This window comes from Megalops cyprinoides, chromosome 17, assembly GCF_013368585.1.
Source record: "Megalops cyprinoides isolate fMegCyp1 chromosome 17, fMegCyp1.pri, whole genome shotgun sequence".
Taxonomy (NCBI): Eukaryota; Metazoa; Chordata; class Actinopteri; order Elopiformes; family Megalopidae; genus Megalops; species Megalops cyprinoides.
Window position 1 is genome coordinate 5,935,395 of NC_050599.1, and position 18,166 is coordinate 5,953,560.

The 18,166-nt window shown below is 42.5% G+C and overlaps 1 protein-coding gene across 1 annotated transcript in view; it reads right to left on the minus strand.

Annotated features, from left to right (window-relative positions):
• Positions 1–399: 399 nt before the first annotated feature.
• LOC118792375 (1-phosphatidylinositol 4,5-bisphosphate phosphodiesterase beta-1-like) overlaps positions 400–18,166 on the minus strand; it is a 72,681-nt gene continuing 54,914 nt past the window's right edge. Inside the window, exon 31 of the mRNA XM_036550212.1 lies at positions 400–1,345. Within this exon, the coding sequence (XP_036406105.1) occupies positions 1,121–1,345 (225 nt within the window). The 3' untranslated portion in view covers positions 400–1,120. The remainder of the gene's footprint in view (positions 1,346–18,166) is intronic.

Below are 18,166 nucleotides of genomic sequence, written 5' to 3' on the forward strand. Positions count from 1 at the left end.
AAACTGTACATTACTTTTTCATTTGCTGTTTGAGTAAATATTAATAAATACATAATGTCATTTTTTCTTTAATGCAAGTTCTACATGAAATCATTTCAAATACATGTCTCTGTGTTCTCCTTTCTTTTTTTTAAACTTCAGTTCTATTTTACAACAATGCATAATGTTTTTTCTGATACATAGTTAATATTTTGCAAGTGTATGATACCATGCCAAAAACGCACATAATTTAACCATGCATCCCTGAAAGAGTTCTTTACATAACCACAATACCCCAACTGTCGAACCGATAGCCATAAAATATTGGTTACTGGTTCATAATCTACAAATCATTTGTCAAATATCAAAGATGAAGAACACAACTACTAAATATGTCACATGAATGATGTAACTATACAATGCAAATAAAAATTAACATTAGCAGCGACACAAATCTATTTCAGAAAGGACAACGTAAGGCCAGTGAACCTCCCGTGCTCCCTGAAGGACAGTCCTATTTCAGTGCCAATATACAGTGTAGGCCACCCTGTGGAGCAGGACATAGGACAGGATAACTGGATCTGCAGCAGACAGACCAGAAGCGGAATGCTTTAACTGGAACTTGAAGAACTGCGTATTTGCGTAAGCACAGTGCCTCCAATTTCACCATTCCAATCCCATTCAAAACTCAGCTGTTTTAATCACCAATATTTCTTAAGTTTTGTACTTGTTGTGGTAGTGTACTAGTAGACAGTCGTAATTATAATTATATTTATATTGATAGTAATGCTACTGATAATTTTATTTTACAACAGTATAAAAGGAAAGTATTTGTGTATTTAAACCCAAACACTGGCACCATGACCCGCACCACACTAGAAACCGTGATGACTGAACCTAGACTACCATACTTTGGCTGTTAATAAAGTAGGAGTTAAAACATCAAAAGGAATACAAATTCCTTTCAGAAAAATAATTCAAGTAAATCCTGTTTCCAGCAGCCCTAATCCTGTCAGCCAAATGTCCTGTACTCCCACCAGCAGGTTGTAGCGCTGCGGGTGTAGAAACCAAAACCAACACAACACCAGCCATCCAAAGGAACGGATTAACAGAGAGTTACCTAAAGGAACAGCACAGATGCCTAGAGGGGTGTGTCATATATTTTCTCAGCCGTCTCCTCTTCGATGTCATCCTCAGACTGGCCAGACTTGTGGTTGAGTTTTTCGAAGGTGGAGGACGGGGGGAGGTGGGCGTGGTCTCCATCTTCGCTCAGCTTGCCTTTAGTGGTGTCCTGCACAAACTCCTGGATCTCCACCGGGAGCCGGTGGAATTTGTCCTGGTACTCCTGGTCCAATTCGCTTTGCAGCTGCAGACAGAACCCACAGCGTTAGTGTTCTGTACCAATGGACAGCTTCCTTTGGGTGTGAAAAATACAGCCCCATTCCACTGTGGTTAATGGGGTCTTCCAAACCACCCCCGCTGACTCCATTCGACTTCTCCCTCTGTGCATAACTGCCTAGCTTAGAGCCATTTCTATCTTGTCAGTTACTGATTTCTACACCACTAGGGTGGGAATCTGTCAGTAGCCTCCACAGATCAACCCATAAATCCACCCCCGAAATCGCACGTGCTATGTGATTCTGGTAAGGCAGACATCACATGATTATCATGGCTATCCTACATGAATTGTTGAATGTAAACTTTGGTTGGGTATGGTTCGCCAACAGGCTGTTTCAGTATTTCCGAAAAACATGCGTCGGTAGAGAAAACAGGTCTACTCCGTCGGGATGGGGTGCCAAAAAGCCGGCCGTGAGAGCGCAGTGCCAGCCCACATGGGTCTCTCGGCCCACACCGTGGGAATACTGGCATTTCAAAATCGTCTATTTAAAGTGTCTCCCTGCTTGCCTCTCAATGTGTTCCACAGCAGTGTCAATATGCCTCAAAAACAAACAAACAGCAAAAAAAAAAACACCCATCTGTGCTAGGCAGCCTAAGGATGCCAGGCTTATAAAACCAGGAATTAGACAGAATTTAGCTTTTTCTGTAATTTGTTTGTGGGTTAAGGGCATGTTAGTAATACAATGATATATTTAAAGTATTAAAGTACAGTATTTCAAGTCAATTTCGTGGTTCAATAAGAATATGCAAATTCTAATTACAAATATAGGTTAATATTTTATTAGCTGAAACTATGAGTTGAATACAATGCTCTACCCATATTACACTGCTGCCACTGCTATTGTCTTTGTAGTGAACAGTTTGAGTTTATCTAAGTGTCCTAATTACAGAACAAAGCCATTTATGGGTTAATTAAAGGCCAAACTGATATTTTAGGACCGTTTTAATTATGATACACGTGAAACGTACTCACATTGGAAACATAACACAACCCAATCTCTCACAGGCTCACAAGTCATTTCATTGCAAAAAGGACAATCAATCATTGGCTATAACTGGTTTATGACCATCCCCCCTCCCCTTAGTGTCTGGATCCAACATGAGGAAAATATCTAGGCTGAGGAAGCACTTACTGTTTTACATGTAGAAAGACTGGTCAATGGCATAACATTTTTTTGCTATACATTTTCAGGGTGGAATTCTATACGAATGTACTTGACAAGCACTGAATTTAGAAAGTACAACATTTTGAAAGAAAATAAACACAAAAATTCATTTAACAGCTTTCATTTTTACCACAGATACTTTGACTATTCATCTCAGCACCATACTAGGGACTGCGATACACCATAGGACTCAATCCGCATGTCTTCCCTGTGTGATATAGAGAAGCATATTGTGCTGGATATTTCTCACATTCAGAAGGTTTTACTGTGTTTAGTAAATGATTTTCACTTCCACCATAATGGAAAACATAGCGCTATAGGTACCAAAAACTATGTGGGTTATTCACTAACTAGGCTTACAGTATCTTTTGTCTTTGATGCATGTGTAATTTATCACATGTATATGCATTATTGGGGATGAAAGCACTAACACTGAGAGGGATTTGAGTTAATGAGGCCCATTAAACATTGTGTTAAATATAAGCTAAAGACATACTAGCATGGAAATGTGAAGATATCCAAAAAGCAGCTTCCTCCTTTAAAAACAAAATATATAATGTGATAATATGATTACATATTGACAAAATCTGTAATATTTCAGCAAAGAAAATAAGTACAGTTTTATCTTTAGTTTGTTACCACATGTAACCATTACCGCATCTAGATGGGGAAGGTATCATTTTCAAACACACAACTTGTGCCAGGTAAGACGTTACGTTTTCAGTTACAATGTGGCTGGAGTTTGTGTGTGGTTCCACCTGCTCACTGTGACAACAAGGTGTTGCTTTAGATCGATTGTGCAATTACCGGCTTTACACAACTAGTCTTACTTAATCAATGATTAACCTAATACTGACTGACTGCAGCAAATCTGCATTCTAAGCTGCATTTTTCCCTTCAGCAAATCTGCCTCCATGCGTTTCTTCCCTGTGAATTCTGGGCTCAGCAGCGAGCTTTTTCCTGACGAGAGAAAGATATTTTTCTCCCAGGCAAAGGCTCCCATCATGATTAAAGATAATGTAATTGTAGTAATTCTGATCCAGTAATTGCTTTAATGCTTATTTCACTGTTTAACTACCAGACTCTATCTCAGGGGAGTACTATAATTAAGGAAAAGCACCAAAAATGAATTATGTCAGAGATGGAAAAACTCAACAGAATTGAATGTGTGCCACCATGACTTTTGAATAGAACAACAGGGTATAATATGAGATGGCAGTGTGGTTTTAACTGGGTGTTTTGAGGCAGGAGTTAAACCCAAAGCGTGCCCATATTTTAGTTTACGGTCATGCATTTGTATGAAAATGTTTACCAAGAAAAAGAGAGCGGTCAGTTCCTTCAGCACAGGGTTGATGAAGGATAATGCTGATTGTATGTATTCTGTTACTTGCTACCGCTTTCTGATGTCTTGGAACACCTAAAAATCACACCTGTTTTGCATATGAAAGTGAGAGGGGAGCACAGTTTTGCTGGACTGTATGAAAACACTGGGACCGTGGGCTGTGAATGGCTTCCAGCCCTTGAAAGCCTACATCACCCCCAGCCAATAAGACACTGACAACGACCCTGTCCTTAAAGGCGCATCACAGCATGCTTAGCAGTTGTATTCTGTCTAAACTATTATCTCATCTCCTTGCTGCCTCACACCCACAGATGCTAAGTGTTGTGCATACTGCAAAATGGATTCAAAACAACAGCCCCTGCAGGTCATGACCCAGCTGACTGATATGGATGCGTACGGTAAAACCTCCCTCTAATGAATGCGAGTGGATTCACGCCCACCGGCCCCCATCAGTTTATTAAATTGCCTTTTGTTTATCAGCAGTCTGAAACCCGAACACAACCCACGGGCCCGCCAGCGCGACGGCCTCAGCAGCGATGCTAACATCAGCGGATCCAGCGAGCAAACGCCCTTTCGCTCACAGCGTGCTACGAGTGGCTGCAGGTTGCCATCAGGACATCTTCTTTGGGCAGAACCGGGACGGGAAAGAGACCCGAACCTTTGTGCTTCGCTCCTCTGGATGGCCTTGACCCTGACTAAGCATGATATTGAGTCAAATGGTGATTTCACAGGAGATGGGATCAGTCTTATCTGTGGCGCTCATGCGAGTCTGGAGGTACCTGAAAAGGTAACTGCTGGTGTAGGAAACCAAACCAGAGCCTATGGACAGGCTATATACATGGTTCCTTGGGTATATTGTTCCTATATAATTAAATAATTGAATAAAAAATCATTTTTATTCAGCTCATTTAAAAAATGTTTTTTTCAAAACCACATCATTTACACATAAAAAACTCAAGCTCTGATAAAACCCATGAAGTCAAAAATATCCAACAGAGAGATTTTAATTGAATTCATCTCCCAGCTCTTAATCCCAAAACAACAAAATAAAACACCAGCACACACCTGACAGTGCAGACTGGAGCATCTTTATCCTGCAGTAATAAGATTGCCCTTTTCTGCTGTGTACAACAACTATTTACAACAAAACAGGCAGCTTCCTCTCCTGACACTTCAGACCCTGAGTGGAGCTAACCAGACATTTCTTCGTCTTCGACAGCAAATGACGTCCGTGCCTCTATTCTTAAAAAGAAATTTGCTTTAATCCCTAGGATCACTCAACGGTTGCTCTTTTTTTTTCCCAAAACCCTGCCAAAAGCCAGCCTAGTTTCTAATTTCATCCTGCCGGTGTCCTCACGTGTGCAGGTAACCCCCTCCCGCGGTCTCTGCCCCATGGAAGCCACCCCCACGCAGGTCACCTTGCAGGAGTTATATTTTCATCTGTGTGACATTGATGCATGTGGGCAGATGGCTGAGAATGCAACGCCATCGCTCGACACAACGTGTGACCTACTTATAGGGAGGGGGGGTGTGGAGAGGGGGGCAGCCAGCAGCCTCCCTTGGAGTATAAGGCGCAGAGGAAAAAAAAAAAAAGCCTTTGATTAAAAACGCAATCTCACGTTGTCAGCGGCGTGTCCGCACTGGGGCGCGGGTGGCCTGCCGGACACCGCGGCTCGCGTTCCGGCTCGCGCCCCAGGTCTTCGACACGCGACCGCCTCGGCCTGCCGCGGACGGGGTGACAAGCATGACACCTCTTTATCGCCCGGCCAAGGTAATTAAAAGTTATGAAGTTATGGGGGTGAGCGGAGGCCATGTGGCCGAGACTGATCTCAGATCAGACCTCTGCTCACCTGCTGGGCCCAAGATACTCTGTTCTACATAATAATAATAAATAATAATGACAACACTGATAATAATATTATTAATCACGATAATGATAGTTATGATGATGATGATGATGACTGATGGACAACATGGACAATCAAAAATATGCAAAACAGTAATTTAAAAAAGTAAAATAGCACAGCAATGCAAAGGGTTTGAGAAAAGAAGGGGGACCCTCTGGGGCAGCGGGACACAGTATTCCAGAGTAAGGGAGTGAATAAAAAATAGCACAATCCCCCAAGCAAACAGCCGCGGCCTGGATATAGACAAGAGTGTGGTACTGCTGACCTGGGGACAGACAGGAGTGTGGTACTGCTGACCTGAATACAGATAGGAGTGTGGTATTACTGACCTGGGAACAGACAGGCCTGTGGAAATGCTGCTCTGAGTAGAGTCAGAACTGTGGTACTGCTGGTCTGATTACAGATAGCACCGTGGTATTGCTGACCTGGGAACAGATAGCCCAGTGAAACACCTGCTCTGAGTAGAGTCAGGAGTGTGGTACCGCTGACCTAGGTACAGACAGGAATGTGGTACTGTTGATATGGTTACAGATAGGACTGTGGTACTGCTGATCTGGGAACAGACTGGAGATTAGTACTGCTGCTCTGAGTACAGTCAGGAGTGTGGTATTGCTGATCTGGGAACACACAAGAGTACGGCAGTGCTGACCCGAGTACAGACACAGGTGTGGAGCTGCTGAGCACACACAGGAGCCTGGTACTGTGTGACCTGAGCAATGATCTGGGGGGGGGGGTTGTGAACGTGGAGAGCTTCTGTCACAAGCACTTCCAACTTGTTCCTTAGGTCAGAGTCAATGTAAAATACACATAAAACTTTCTTTAATTTCCGAGAGAGATGCTTTCAAAGCACAGTTAGCCCAGAGCAAACAACCCTTCAACTGCAGACGATGCCACTGTGAGGCAGCTCTGAGATTCTTCTTTAATCCACAGAGAGGAAGAGATTAATCTGCAGCACACACCACCCACCTATACGCTCACATAAAGTATATGTACAACCTATTTGGTATCTACAAGCAATCAGCAAGCTACAGAAGCAGAAAATTGTTGTTCTGCTGAGTGGCAATTCTTGGAGCTGCCATAGTTCCAGTGACATGGTAGTCAGGAGATGGGACTGAACTCTGTAACACACCTTGGTAGGATCACTATATGCCTTCAAGGTCATGTCATACATGTCACACACATATGACCTTATAGATTTTGTGTTCCCTGCTAAGCATATATGACCACCATTTTTCATTTTAGGAGAAACATAATATAATACATTTCCCTGCCTTCCTTTTATTAGCAGATGCTGCAGGTCCCTGTGGGAAGTCAGAAAGTCACAGTGAAATTGACCCACTTGAATAATTACGAAGAACTCCTGAATGTCTCAAACTGAGCAAAAAAAAAAGAGAAACACAGCCTCTCTCCATTTTTCATCCACACAGGTCACTGGATATTGCTTCAAAGGTGCACTCCTCTCTCTGGCATTGTATTAAGATTACTAATGATCAGCTTTAGAAATGCTAATTAACATTGAGAGCAAAGGTCTCCACTGCGCTGACCTACAGTATAAGTGTTTGAAATATAAGTATAAGAAAGAGGAAGGATTGTTCCATCAAAACATAAAAACAGCACCATGCATGTACAGCACACATGCACACATCACATTTAATCTTATTATATTATCCCTTTATGTCTTTGCTCTATGTCATTTGCTTTAGCATGTACTCCGCATTTGACTGGGCGACCTTGAAAAATCTGTTCCACGCGGTCTAGTTTTAGTTTTGACAAGGGCCAGTCAGTCTTTAAATATTTCTTCCCTCAAAAGGTTCACCATCCGTCAACAAACCGCTCACAGTTTGTGGCAAACTTAGAAAGAATCTGCAGAATGGTGACCTCATTCAACACTTGTCCTAATTTTGAACTGCCATCGAGGGAAGAGCGGAACTTCAGAACTAAATTGAGAGCGAATTTTAATTTGTCCCCTTCCCGTGTCTCAGCACTAGTTAGAGAGCTGGCATAACCTTACTTGCTCTTTTTTAAAGGGCATCCAGAGCTGTTCCTCAAAATGCTCAGTACTTTACCATGCAGCTGTCATTCAAGCCATGTTCATTTTTTGGTCATCATAGTCAATAAATATCCGAAGACACACCCCAGAGACAATGATTAAAAAAAGGCTTGGCATGTCCAACTAAAAAAATTCCCCCAGGTTTTTATTTTTATTTTAAAGAACCATATTATGTGTAATTAACATGGAAAATATTGTCTTGAACAGTATCTAAGGCTTTTCCCATAACCGCTTTTTTATTTTGAATAATATTTGGTTTGAAATTTTCTAGGATAATACACTGCCTTCAGAACAACCATAATAGCTATTTCAACCTCCACCACAGGAGCATACACACTGTGCTTGCGAGTGATCCACCACATAACTTTTAGATTTTTCTTTGGGTAAGGAGTGTTGAGATCTAGGCATAGAATTCTACTTCTGGGAACTGACAAATAAACTAAACAGGTGTGTTATGACATCCATGGTGAATCATGAGTGATTTTGCAGTCCTAATACCCGCAGATAGCTCACTCCACCACTAGGCGGTAAGAGAGGAAAAGAGGCAAGTTCGGGGTGCACGACCTCGGCGGGTACGGATTGCCGGGGGACCAGAGATCACCGAGCGCTGAGTCTGCGCTGGTGTGTAGGGCTTGCAGCTGCTCTGAATCAGCTGAAGTGGTTTGGTGGCACTTGCAGGGAGGCTGGCCAGCAGAGAGCTGCGGTCGTCCGGTTGACACACAAACAGATATTAGACATGGCCTTAGCACACATGTAACAGTGCCTTCCATGAAACATTCTAGAAGTTACATCGGAACACTGCTAAACAAGGACAGCTTGTTCAGAGTAGCATGAGAGCAGGACGTTCCGAACGACAGCTTTATACTTTTTCGCATTCTCTCCCCCCCCCCCCCCCCCCTCACTTAAACAGCCATTTCTATGCACATTAACAACACCAGCAAAGGCGAGGATTGTGTACGGCGAGGAGAATTAGTCTAATTCATTTTCCAGGGCGAGCCGTCTGGTGCTCTTTCCCGCCGCTATCTGACGGGATCTACTCCACCAGACTGTTTCTGTTTTTCGCTGATGTATTGAGGTTGGCAGGGTCTGCAGGCATCTAAACATCAGATAAAGATACAAAGAGATTATATGCAACGGTTTCTCCAGGAAAGATAAACTAAGAACCTGCTGGTGGTATAAGAGTGTACTGCTGAGCACCTCCCCAGGAGTCTAACTTGACTCATAGTTGTCAGATAAATGATACAGGAAAACGTGACAATACAAAATACACAGAACTGGGAAACTTTATTCAGTGCTGCCTGACAAAGTCCACAAGGACAAAACGTGCTGTGTGCAAATGCCTGAACGGCTCAGTGCAGGGAGACCTGTTCTGTCATGTCAGTGATCCTAAGACCGCAGTCTGAAGGACAGAGAATTGTACAATATATCAACAATATGTGTACACCTGCTGTAAATACTGTATGGCAATTGCTGCCTTTATTGCAATTTATTGGTAGAAATGTCTCTTGCATAACCCTTGACTAAGGTGATTATCTGGAACTGCATCAGTAAATACTCAGCTGTGTAAATGGAGAATACATTATGCAGGAGTTATGTGAGTTGCTCTAAGTTACCAAACACATAAATCATCTAATAAAGTTTACATCCGATCTTGTAGATGCAACTACACCTTCAGGGTGTAACCGCTTCCAGACTCATTTGGTTATGAATATTGCATATTAAAAAACTAATGAACAATAGTGAATGACACAAAACTAATGAAAACAATATGACTGATATTGGCCCACTCTGCTGTGCAGAAGCAATAAGCTTTTGGAGCACTAATTTTCCAGAGGTATCTAGTGACCATGAGAAAAATTTCAAGGCTACCACACATTCAGAATAAGTAAAACACATCTGGAAACAGGATTTGCGAGCTTGCATTTGTGGAAAACTGGATTTTATGTAGTCTGTGTGAAGGATGATATTGCAGAACAACACAATATCAACAGCTGCTGCAAAGATGTTGTGACAATGAGGAAAATGGCTGTTCTACTGTCATGCTACAACATTTTCACTCTTAGCTGCTAAAGAGCATTCCAGCACCGCTCATCTGAACACTCTAGCCCTTATCTGGCATCAGAACCAAAGACAATAATATTTGTTCTCCATTCCAGCCGCTTTTCTCTCTCTCTCTCTCTCTGTCTGTCTCCCTTCCTCTATCTCCCCATCGGCATCAGTGTCACGCGGCCTCGTCTCCAAATTAGCAGATTGCGAGGGGGAGATGCGTGTTGCCGTGGCAACGGCACACCGCTCCCCATTGGCGGGTCGGTCCGTTAACTTGTGCGGCGGCATCGCCCTGTTTGGGGGGGGGGGGGGGGGGTTGCTAAGCGCAGGACCCCTGACAAGATTTCGCTGTGTTTCTCTGGGGACGCCAGCTGAAATAGGGGTGACGCTCGTCGCGGAACCCCACTGTCCCCCGCCGTCCCCTCTTGTGTCGTATTGAAACAGGGCAAGAAAATGTGTAGCGTGTTATCGAACCGGCTCGTAAGGTAACTGTAAGCTTGTGAACAAATGAACGGGTTCATAAGAGTTTCTGCAGTCTTCGCTTGCGGATTTTCTGAGAAATAACAGAATATTGTCACATAACAGGGAGGGTAAGGGGAGTCGATACATCACAGAGCACAACCAGGTAGATGGGAACACCAGAAAACTATATCAATATTCATGTGCATGAATCAGCATGCATGTTATTACACGATTATACTTACAGCTGCTGCAGCAATTACGCACATGAACCAGATCATGTCAAATTGTAATTGAAGTTAAATGTAGTGTAAGGCCGCTCTTATGGATCATTACTCACATTTATGTTTATTCTATGATGTGAGGTAACGCTGCTTTCGTCGCAAGTTTGAGGCATTTTGTGTGTTAAAAACAGCCATCCTAGTGCTTGTTCTCACTGCACTTGTGACAAGCATGGTATGCTGATTTGTCATGAAGACCTTGTAAGTGTCTCTGATTAGGAGAGTGTGCAAAATAAACCGTAAAAAGTAAGCAAATAAAAATTAATACTATTATATCCACACTACCGAATCCTGTCCCCATATATTGTTCTAGAATTTCAGAGGTGGTCAGCTGAACCAGCATTGAGTATGAGGCACAACGCTCTCCATTCAACTGGGTGACATACACAGCTATTCCTTTTTTATAACCCTCTGAGTACTCTAACTCACAGAAGTGCTGTACCAGCTTTCCCCTGCAGAGACTTTAGATTCACATCATTTTAATAAAGAAAAACAGGAGGTTCAATTTGGCCTGTTTAACATGTTTTAAGATACATTTCACGCTGCACATACTACATATAGACCTCTTTAATATTCTCATGTTAGAGGCTGTCAGGTTCACCAAAGGCAATGTTAGAAAAATAAAGCTAGTCTGTGCTGTCCAGGTGTCATTATGAGTGGTCACTTGATTAGAATGTTAGCTGGATTCTAACACCTGTGGGCAAACACCACCGGGGTGTGACAGGAAATGCATTTCCCTGCCTCTCCAATTTCAGACCTGTCGTGCTCTCAGCATGCGGCTTTTAGGCTAAAGGATTAAATTCATCAGGCATGGATTTCGGCAGTGCTTTGCACACGGTAATTACTGAGCGGCAGTGAGGAGAAACAGCCAGGGCACTGGAAAACCCTGAAGGTTGTTGGTTTCAAAGTCCGATGTGTGACGTTGTTGCTGTGCAAATAATTTACTCTTATAAAAACCAAGGGATGCAAATGCTTTCCTGGATATTTACACAAAGACTTGGGTATTGGACTCTCAGCCTTCGTTTTTAAACTGAATGTTAACTTCCACCTGCTTCTACCTGCTTTTGCGCTAAATCAATCCATTCCAAATAGAAATATAATGATCTTTATATTGAAAATAATTATGTAAATCTCATTAGTCTTGTTACAACAACTTGGCAACAACAATCGCCAAGTAGGCTATTCAAAACAACCTCACCCTACATAGTATATGACTTCAAAATAAAGCCACCAATGTACCAAAAAAAAAAAAAAAAACTTTAGATTTTGTCAGTTTAACCCACTGCATAATCCTGCAGAATTTGTGGGTTGTTGATTCTCAAAGAGAGAGATTGTTTGTTCATTTTCCCAATGAAAATAAACCAGTATGATCCTTTGTCAAACTGCAAAAATCCGCGTCTTTCACCGCAGATAAGACCAGATGTAGCAGGCGCACACAGACGCGCCTCAGAGAGGCGGCGGGAGAGAGCACGCCGCAGCGAGAGGCGTGAATGGCGCCCGGGCCATTCACTGCGCTCCTGGCACACGCGTCAGCTCCTGTTTGTGTACACGACAGGGTAGCATCTGAGGTAAAATGGAAATAGCGGCCTTGTTTCTGTGACGGCGGGCGACGGGCCTTCGGGATAAATAAAGCTCCTCGCTGGTGTCTTCCGCCAGCCGCCCCGCGGAGTAAACGCCACTCCGCGGATGTGTGGGAGGCCCGCTTTTCATCCAGCTCACGGAGACGAGAGGAGAGGAGAGGAGAGGAGAGGAGAGCGGATCAGGAGCATGACTCACAGAAGGGAAAGCCTCCGACACACCCCCGGCCTTGTTTTCCTCATCAGATCCGGCATGTTTATGACTCATACGTTACATGATATGCGTTGCCGCCGTAGACAGCTGGCTCCCCGCGACGTAAATAAGCAAACCCAAACAGCAGCCAGCGATTCTACTACAACATGCTTTATGCTGTGTGTGCAGCACATTTTTTCCCCATGCAAATGTAATTGATATATTTATATTTGCCATTTGTGACAAATTAAGAATATTGATGCCTGCTGAAAGCATCCATTACAGTGCAACTAGAATTGAGAAACATGTATTGGTCTTCATAATGTCATGCCTTGGCGGCCTTGGCGTTCGCCTCAATCTTTCACCAAGTTCTATTTTTGTAGGAACACCCATATGCCCCTGTCCTGCAACATATTGCCTTTCAGCCATCTTCAACAATTTCATCCGTCAGGGGAAGGCTCATCTGCACCGCTTCACCCCTCTTTACGGTACTGGGATGTGCTACGGCGTATGAACAGTTTAGAAATGGAACAGGAATGGTTATTTATATAAACCAGTTTAATTTGTTAGGGGCTCCAGCCCACTGACAGTCCGATCTCTGATAAAAATACTTCCTCTTGGCGGAGAGTTAACCCTGATGGGCTGTCCTGAGACTCGGATCTCTGCAGACCGAAATGGCTATAACCGTCCATTAGCTGAAGCTCTGAGGAGCTAAAGTAGGTCAGGACAGCACATCTTTCCCCGCCTTGTACAGTTCTTGCAAAACAGAGCAAGGGGTTACTGTTAGCCTGTTAGCCATGCCCTGGTTCTGAATGCTGTCTCCATGTTTTCCTCACATTTTGAGTTACAGGGACAGCAACTCTCCAGCTGGGGATGTTGACCTGCAAAAATAACTGATACTCATTTTAGAAATAGCATCTTCAAAAATAAATTTTACTTTGAAAAAGGAAAGAAGCTCAAAAAGCATGGGGTTCAAAAAGGTCAACAGAGGCCTGAAAAAGAAGCCAATGGAGTCTGCACTCTTTTCTTGCAGACGAGATCTTTTTCCATAAAAATAAAAAAAAAAGTGATTGAGGAGTACAACTGATGGAGTGCAGATACCCAAATGCTTATTTTACTAAAGCAGGTCTGGCTAAGTACTCTGCTCAATCTTACAAGAGCAGAGACGCAATCTGGATTCAAACCCGCAAGTCTAGTCCCTTAACCCCTATGACGCACAGCCGGGAGTTGTATAACCCCACACATTGGATTGAAACATAACAAGAGACATGTTTGCCTTATTACAGTTGAGCCGTACTACAGCTACATCGGTTGCTATGTTGATAAAAATAAGAATGCACTGCATTACACAAGGCTACAACAAGTTCACTCTCACTGAAAAGCTCTTAAGATACTTTACAACTTGTAAATGTAAAAAAAAGGAAAGGTACGTAAAGGTACGTAAAGTTCAAACTCTAATCTGAGATTATGTTTACAGAAACCTAATATAAAATGCTCCTATTTTGGCCATTCACACTACACTAACATGCTAACAATTGCTAAAAATAAAATTGCTAAAAAGAAATTTGATGGAACAATAAAAATTAGGCAACATCTTACATTTGTTTTTGATGGTACACAGTATTAGCATTAGTATTCTGATGCATGCTTTCAACTTCATATGAAGAAATATATTTTGTTTTATAAATCTATGAATATGAGCAACAATAAAAGACACTATACACAATGTTCATCTCAGAAATGCAGTTTACATGACTTATTGTAAGTTTTACGGGGAACATTTCTGGAATAAAGAATGACCATGTGGAATAATAAGAAAAACATAATAAATTTAGTTAATGGGAGTAACAATGCAGAGGACTGGGACAGCAGCACGGACATTTTATGTACTATATTGATTCTGAAGCCACAGTCACTTTGCATATCTGCGTAATAAAGCATACAGCCCTACCGCAGCACTGTCGTGGGTAGTGAAAGTCCTCCGTGCAGCTGCGGCCCCATGAAGGAAAAAAAACCTTGCAGCCGCCAGGCTCTTGTTCATTCCCGGGTTGCCAGATAATGGTCTTTGAAGGATTTCATCACTACACTACACGTGGGATTTCACATACAGAGGTTTACCGTCCCAACCAAAAGCAAGCCCCTGACTGTCTGACTTCATTACTGAGCTGGCGGACATTCGCAAGATCTGCTACATGGTATGATGAATGCTTCTGCATCACTCAAACGGGAAAGGAATAAACTAAGTCTTGATAGAATGGGAAGAATAGACTTGTATTTGAATTGGGCTCAAAAACAATTCTACGGATTTCTGGCATTTTGCATGTTTTTACAGTACTGGGTGTGGGGTGGTGATGATGGTGGGGTGGTGGGCGGGAGATTCGGCAGTGTAGCATAGTGGCAAGCAGCAGGGCTCATAACTGAAAGGTTGCCGGTTTGATTCCCCATTGGGGCACTGCTGCTGTGCCCTTGGGTAAGGCACCTAAGCCACAGTTGCCCCAGTAAATATCTAGCTGTATAAATAGATAACATGCAACATTTGTAACCTGTGTAAGTGTCTCTGGATAAGAGCATCTGCCAAATGACAGTAATGCAATGCAGTTGTAGGTACTTTTTGTATAACCACACAGCGTAACGCTAAACCACTCCTGGAATGCAACCAAATGTGAATGTTATATTGTGTGTAGGTCATATTTAATTCCACATTAGTTGTCACCTTTGAGGTTGCTTACATAGTATGATTACAATGGCTAACTGTATCTAACCCTTAATAATACTTCCTGGGTAAATTGCTAAGCACTCATTAGCACATCACCAGACAGTTTGCCCTGTAATTTTCACATTAACAGTGAAACTGATTCACTTGATCGCTGACATGCTATTTAAAATATGAGAGATCTTTCTCAAAACATACGTCCTTAATTTCCATAGATCCTTGCCAAAGTGAAACAATACACATCATTCATTTAAATCCTCATCAGAATCAGAATCAGATTTATTGGCCAAGAATGTTAGCACACACAAGGAATCTGGTTCCAGCCATTGGTCAGAATTTCTTGAATTTCTCTCGGTGCCGGTGAGATTGGCCTCTTGGTCTGTTGCCATACTTAAACAGAAATGCAATTATCAGAATAACATCATTGGAATGCATGTTATAATTGCATGCAGTGGCTCTATAGATAAGAGAACTCTCCAGTAAAATGTAAATGCACAGGATATCACTGAGCTCTCAAAGGTGGATAACACCCATTACATCAAATGCAAAATGGGTATAAAACAAGAGACAAGGGGTCAACCAGGTTAATTGTACTACCTAGATGAATGTATATTATAAATAGATTCTGAAAGCAATTTTTTTCCCTTGAAAGGGTACTTATTTTTTTAAGTATACTAGATATTAATTAGGATATAGGATAATGAGCAATATTTTCCACTAACAACTATTCGCTGCATCTTCAGCTAGCAAGAATTTGGGAACTTTCTGGTTAGGTTCACTCATCAAATAGAATTGCTTTATCCTTAAAATTAAGTAAAATGTATTGTTTTTTGTTGCATAAACATTTTTTCTTGTTAATGTCCATGACCATGAAGACATAATGTTGTTTTAGAAAGAAAAGTAGCACATGCTTAAATTCTGAAATCACAGTTAAATTGAAAGGTTGCCTAAGCTATATTCAGTGCTATTGCACATTAGTTAGATATGTGTCATGATTTCAGTTAAAATGTGAAGTATCAATGTTTCAAATTATACCACAAAAGTGTTGTCATAATGTATTGCTAAATATTTCATTTAAGGGGGTCAGATGGTAAAAGCACTTATTTCAAGTGCAGACTGAGCCCTTCAGCCTGGGTTTGATCCTGGCTATGACATCAGCCAGAGATACCCGGGATCCAACAGCAGCAGAACAAACTGGCTTTGTTTCACTGGGGCTATCGGGGTGGGTAGGATGACAGGGGCTTGTTCATCCTGTCACTCAGCAGCGCCCCCTGTTGGTCAATCGGGCGCCTGCAGGTCTGCCTATATAAAGCTGCAAATGAAGTGTCTTCCACAGATTCATGTCTGCATACATTTGGCATGGGAACTACCGTGTGTAAAGAAGTGGTGGTGACATTATGTGTTTCAGAGGAGAGCACACATTTGTCTGCACAATCCAAGACTGTCAGTGGCGGATGCAACAATGGGCAGAATTTCTTTGACATAGTAGTGCATAATTTCAAAGTGTGGAAAAATGGAAAAAAGTATTGAGTATTCAAAAAAAAAATCAACTATTCTGCAAGTATATCCATTATGTTTACAGGAGAGCTTTCACAGAGTTCACATTTGTAGGGGGCTTGCATGCTCCTATCTTCATGATTTTTGCATGTTCTTGTTGTATCTATGTGGAGTGCATATGTTTTCCTTGAGTGCCAGTATTTTTGCATATTCTCCATGTATGTGGTTTTACATGTTCTCTGACATGCTGTCTAGACTGATTGATATCTCAACAACACAAACAGACACACACACACCCACACACATACACACACAGGGTGTGTATGAGTGAACCTATCCAGGGAGTGGTCCTGTTTTTCACTACATTCCTTCTGAGCCTGGATTTGGCTCAAAGCTGCCCTCTACAGGAGAAAGTGCATAATTCACAGTTTTCACAGACTAAATATTACTCCCAAACAAGAACAAAAATACAGATTAATACGTAACAGTCAACATTATTCAAAGCTGATGTGAGTAAAACACTTACTGGTCAAAATGTCTTCAGCTCAGTCAAATGCTGCTGACTAAATGCAGCTGGGTAAAGCTTTTTCCTGATTTAGGTTTTTATGTAGCAAATAAAACCGTTCCACAACGTACACGTTCTCAGCAAACGGGATAAAACTGAATTGATACATTTGTTCTGCTAATGCGCACACAAAGTCCGGAAGACTAATGGTCCTGTGTTTGCCTCAAACTTCTAATTTTCCGAGTGGAAAACAACAGACGCAGGAGCATTTAACATGTTTATGTCAGTACAGCTGAGCCTGTGATGCATTCCAGGCTCACTGAGCAACAGGGAGAGGGTTAATGAAAGCATTCACACAAACTCGTCATGCTTATACGACGTCATCAATTCCCCCTTCAACTTCCACGCCGATAATACCCGTCAATGACGTATCAGGTCTCTGGGTGCCAGTGCAGACGACCAAAAAAAAAAAAAAAAAAATCTCACCGGCAGCAGGTTTTTTGGATGAGGTGGAAGTTGGAAGGGGGGAAAGAGACGTTCAGAAACAGCATTCGCTGAGATGCGATTAGCCGCTACGCCTCGTTACGTAAGGAAGGTGTTAGGCAGGTCTGCGCACCGCTGGAGCGCTCCCTTCATTCTCCTGTCAACGGTCACGGTCACAGCCCACGCCACGCAACAGGAAGGAACAGACACTGACAGAGGAGGCGGCTGCAGGGTGCGGAGGTGACAGACAGGGGGCGAGAGAGAGACAGGGGGGGATATGCGCTGCAGTCAGCGCTGTTAGGGTTACATTTGGACAGTGGTTCTGTGGAGGAAGCGCATTCAGTCCGTAAACCTAAAGCGCAGCTGAACGTGTTACTGCTCTGACAGTAATGAAATGACTGTTTAACGCTGGAATGCAACGTGGCTTACCTTCCTCATCGCCTGAACACCCCTCCTATAATAATAATAATGACAGTGATTGTAATACAAACCACACTCTTCACATGTCAGCTGATGCTCACCTCATGAATGTGGTAATGCTATGAGCTACGAGTGCAACAAAGTAAATGT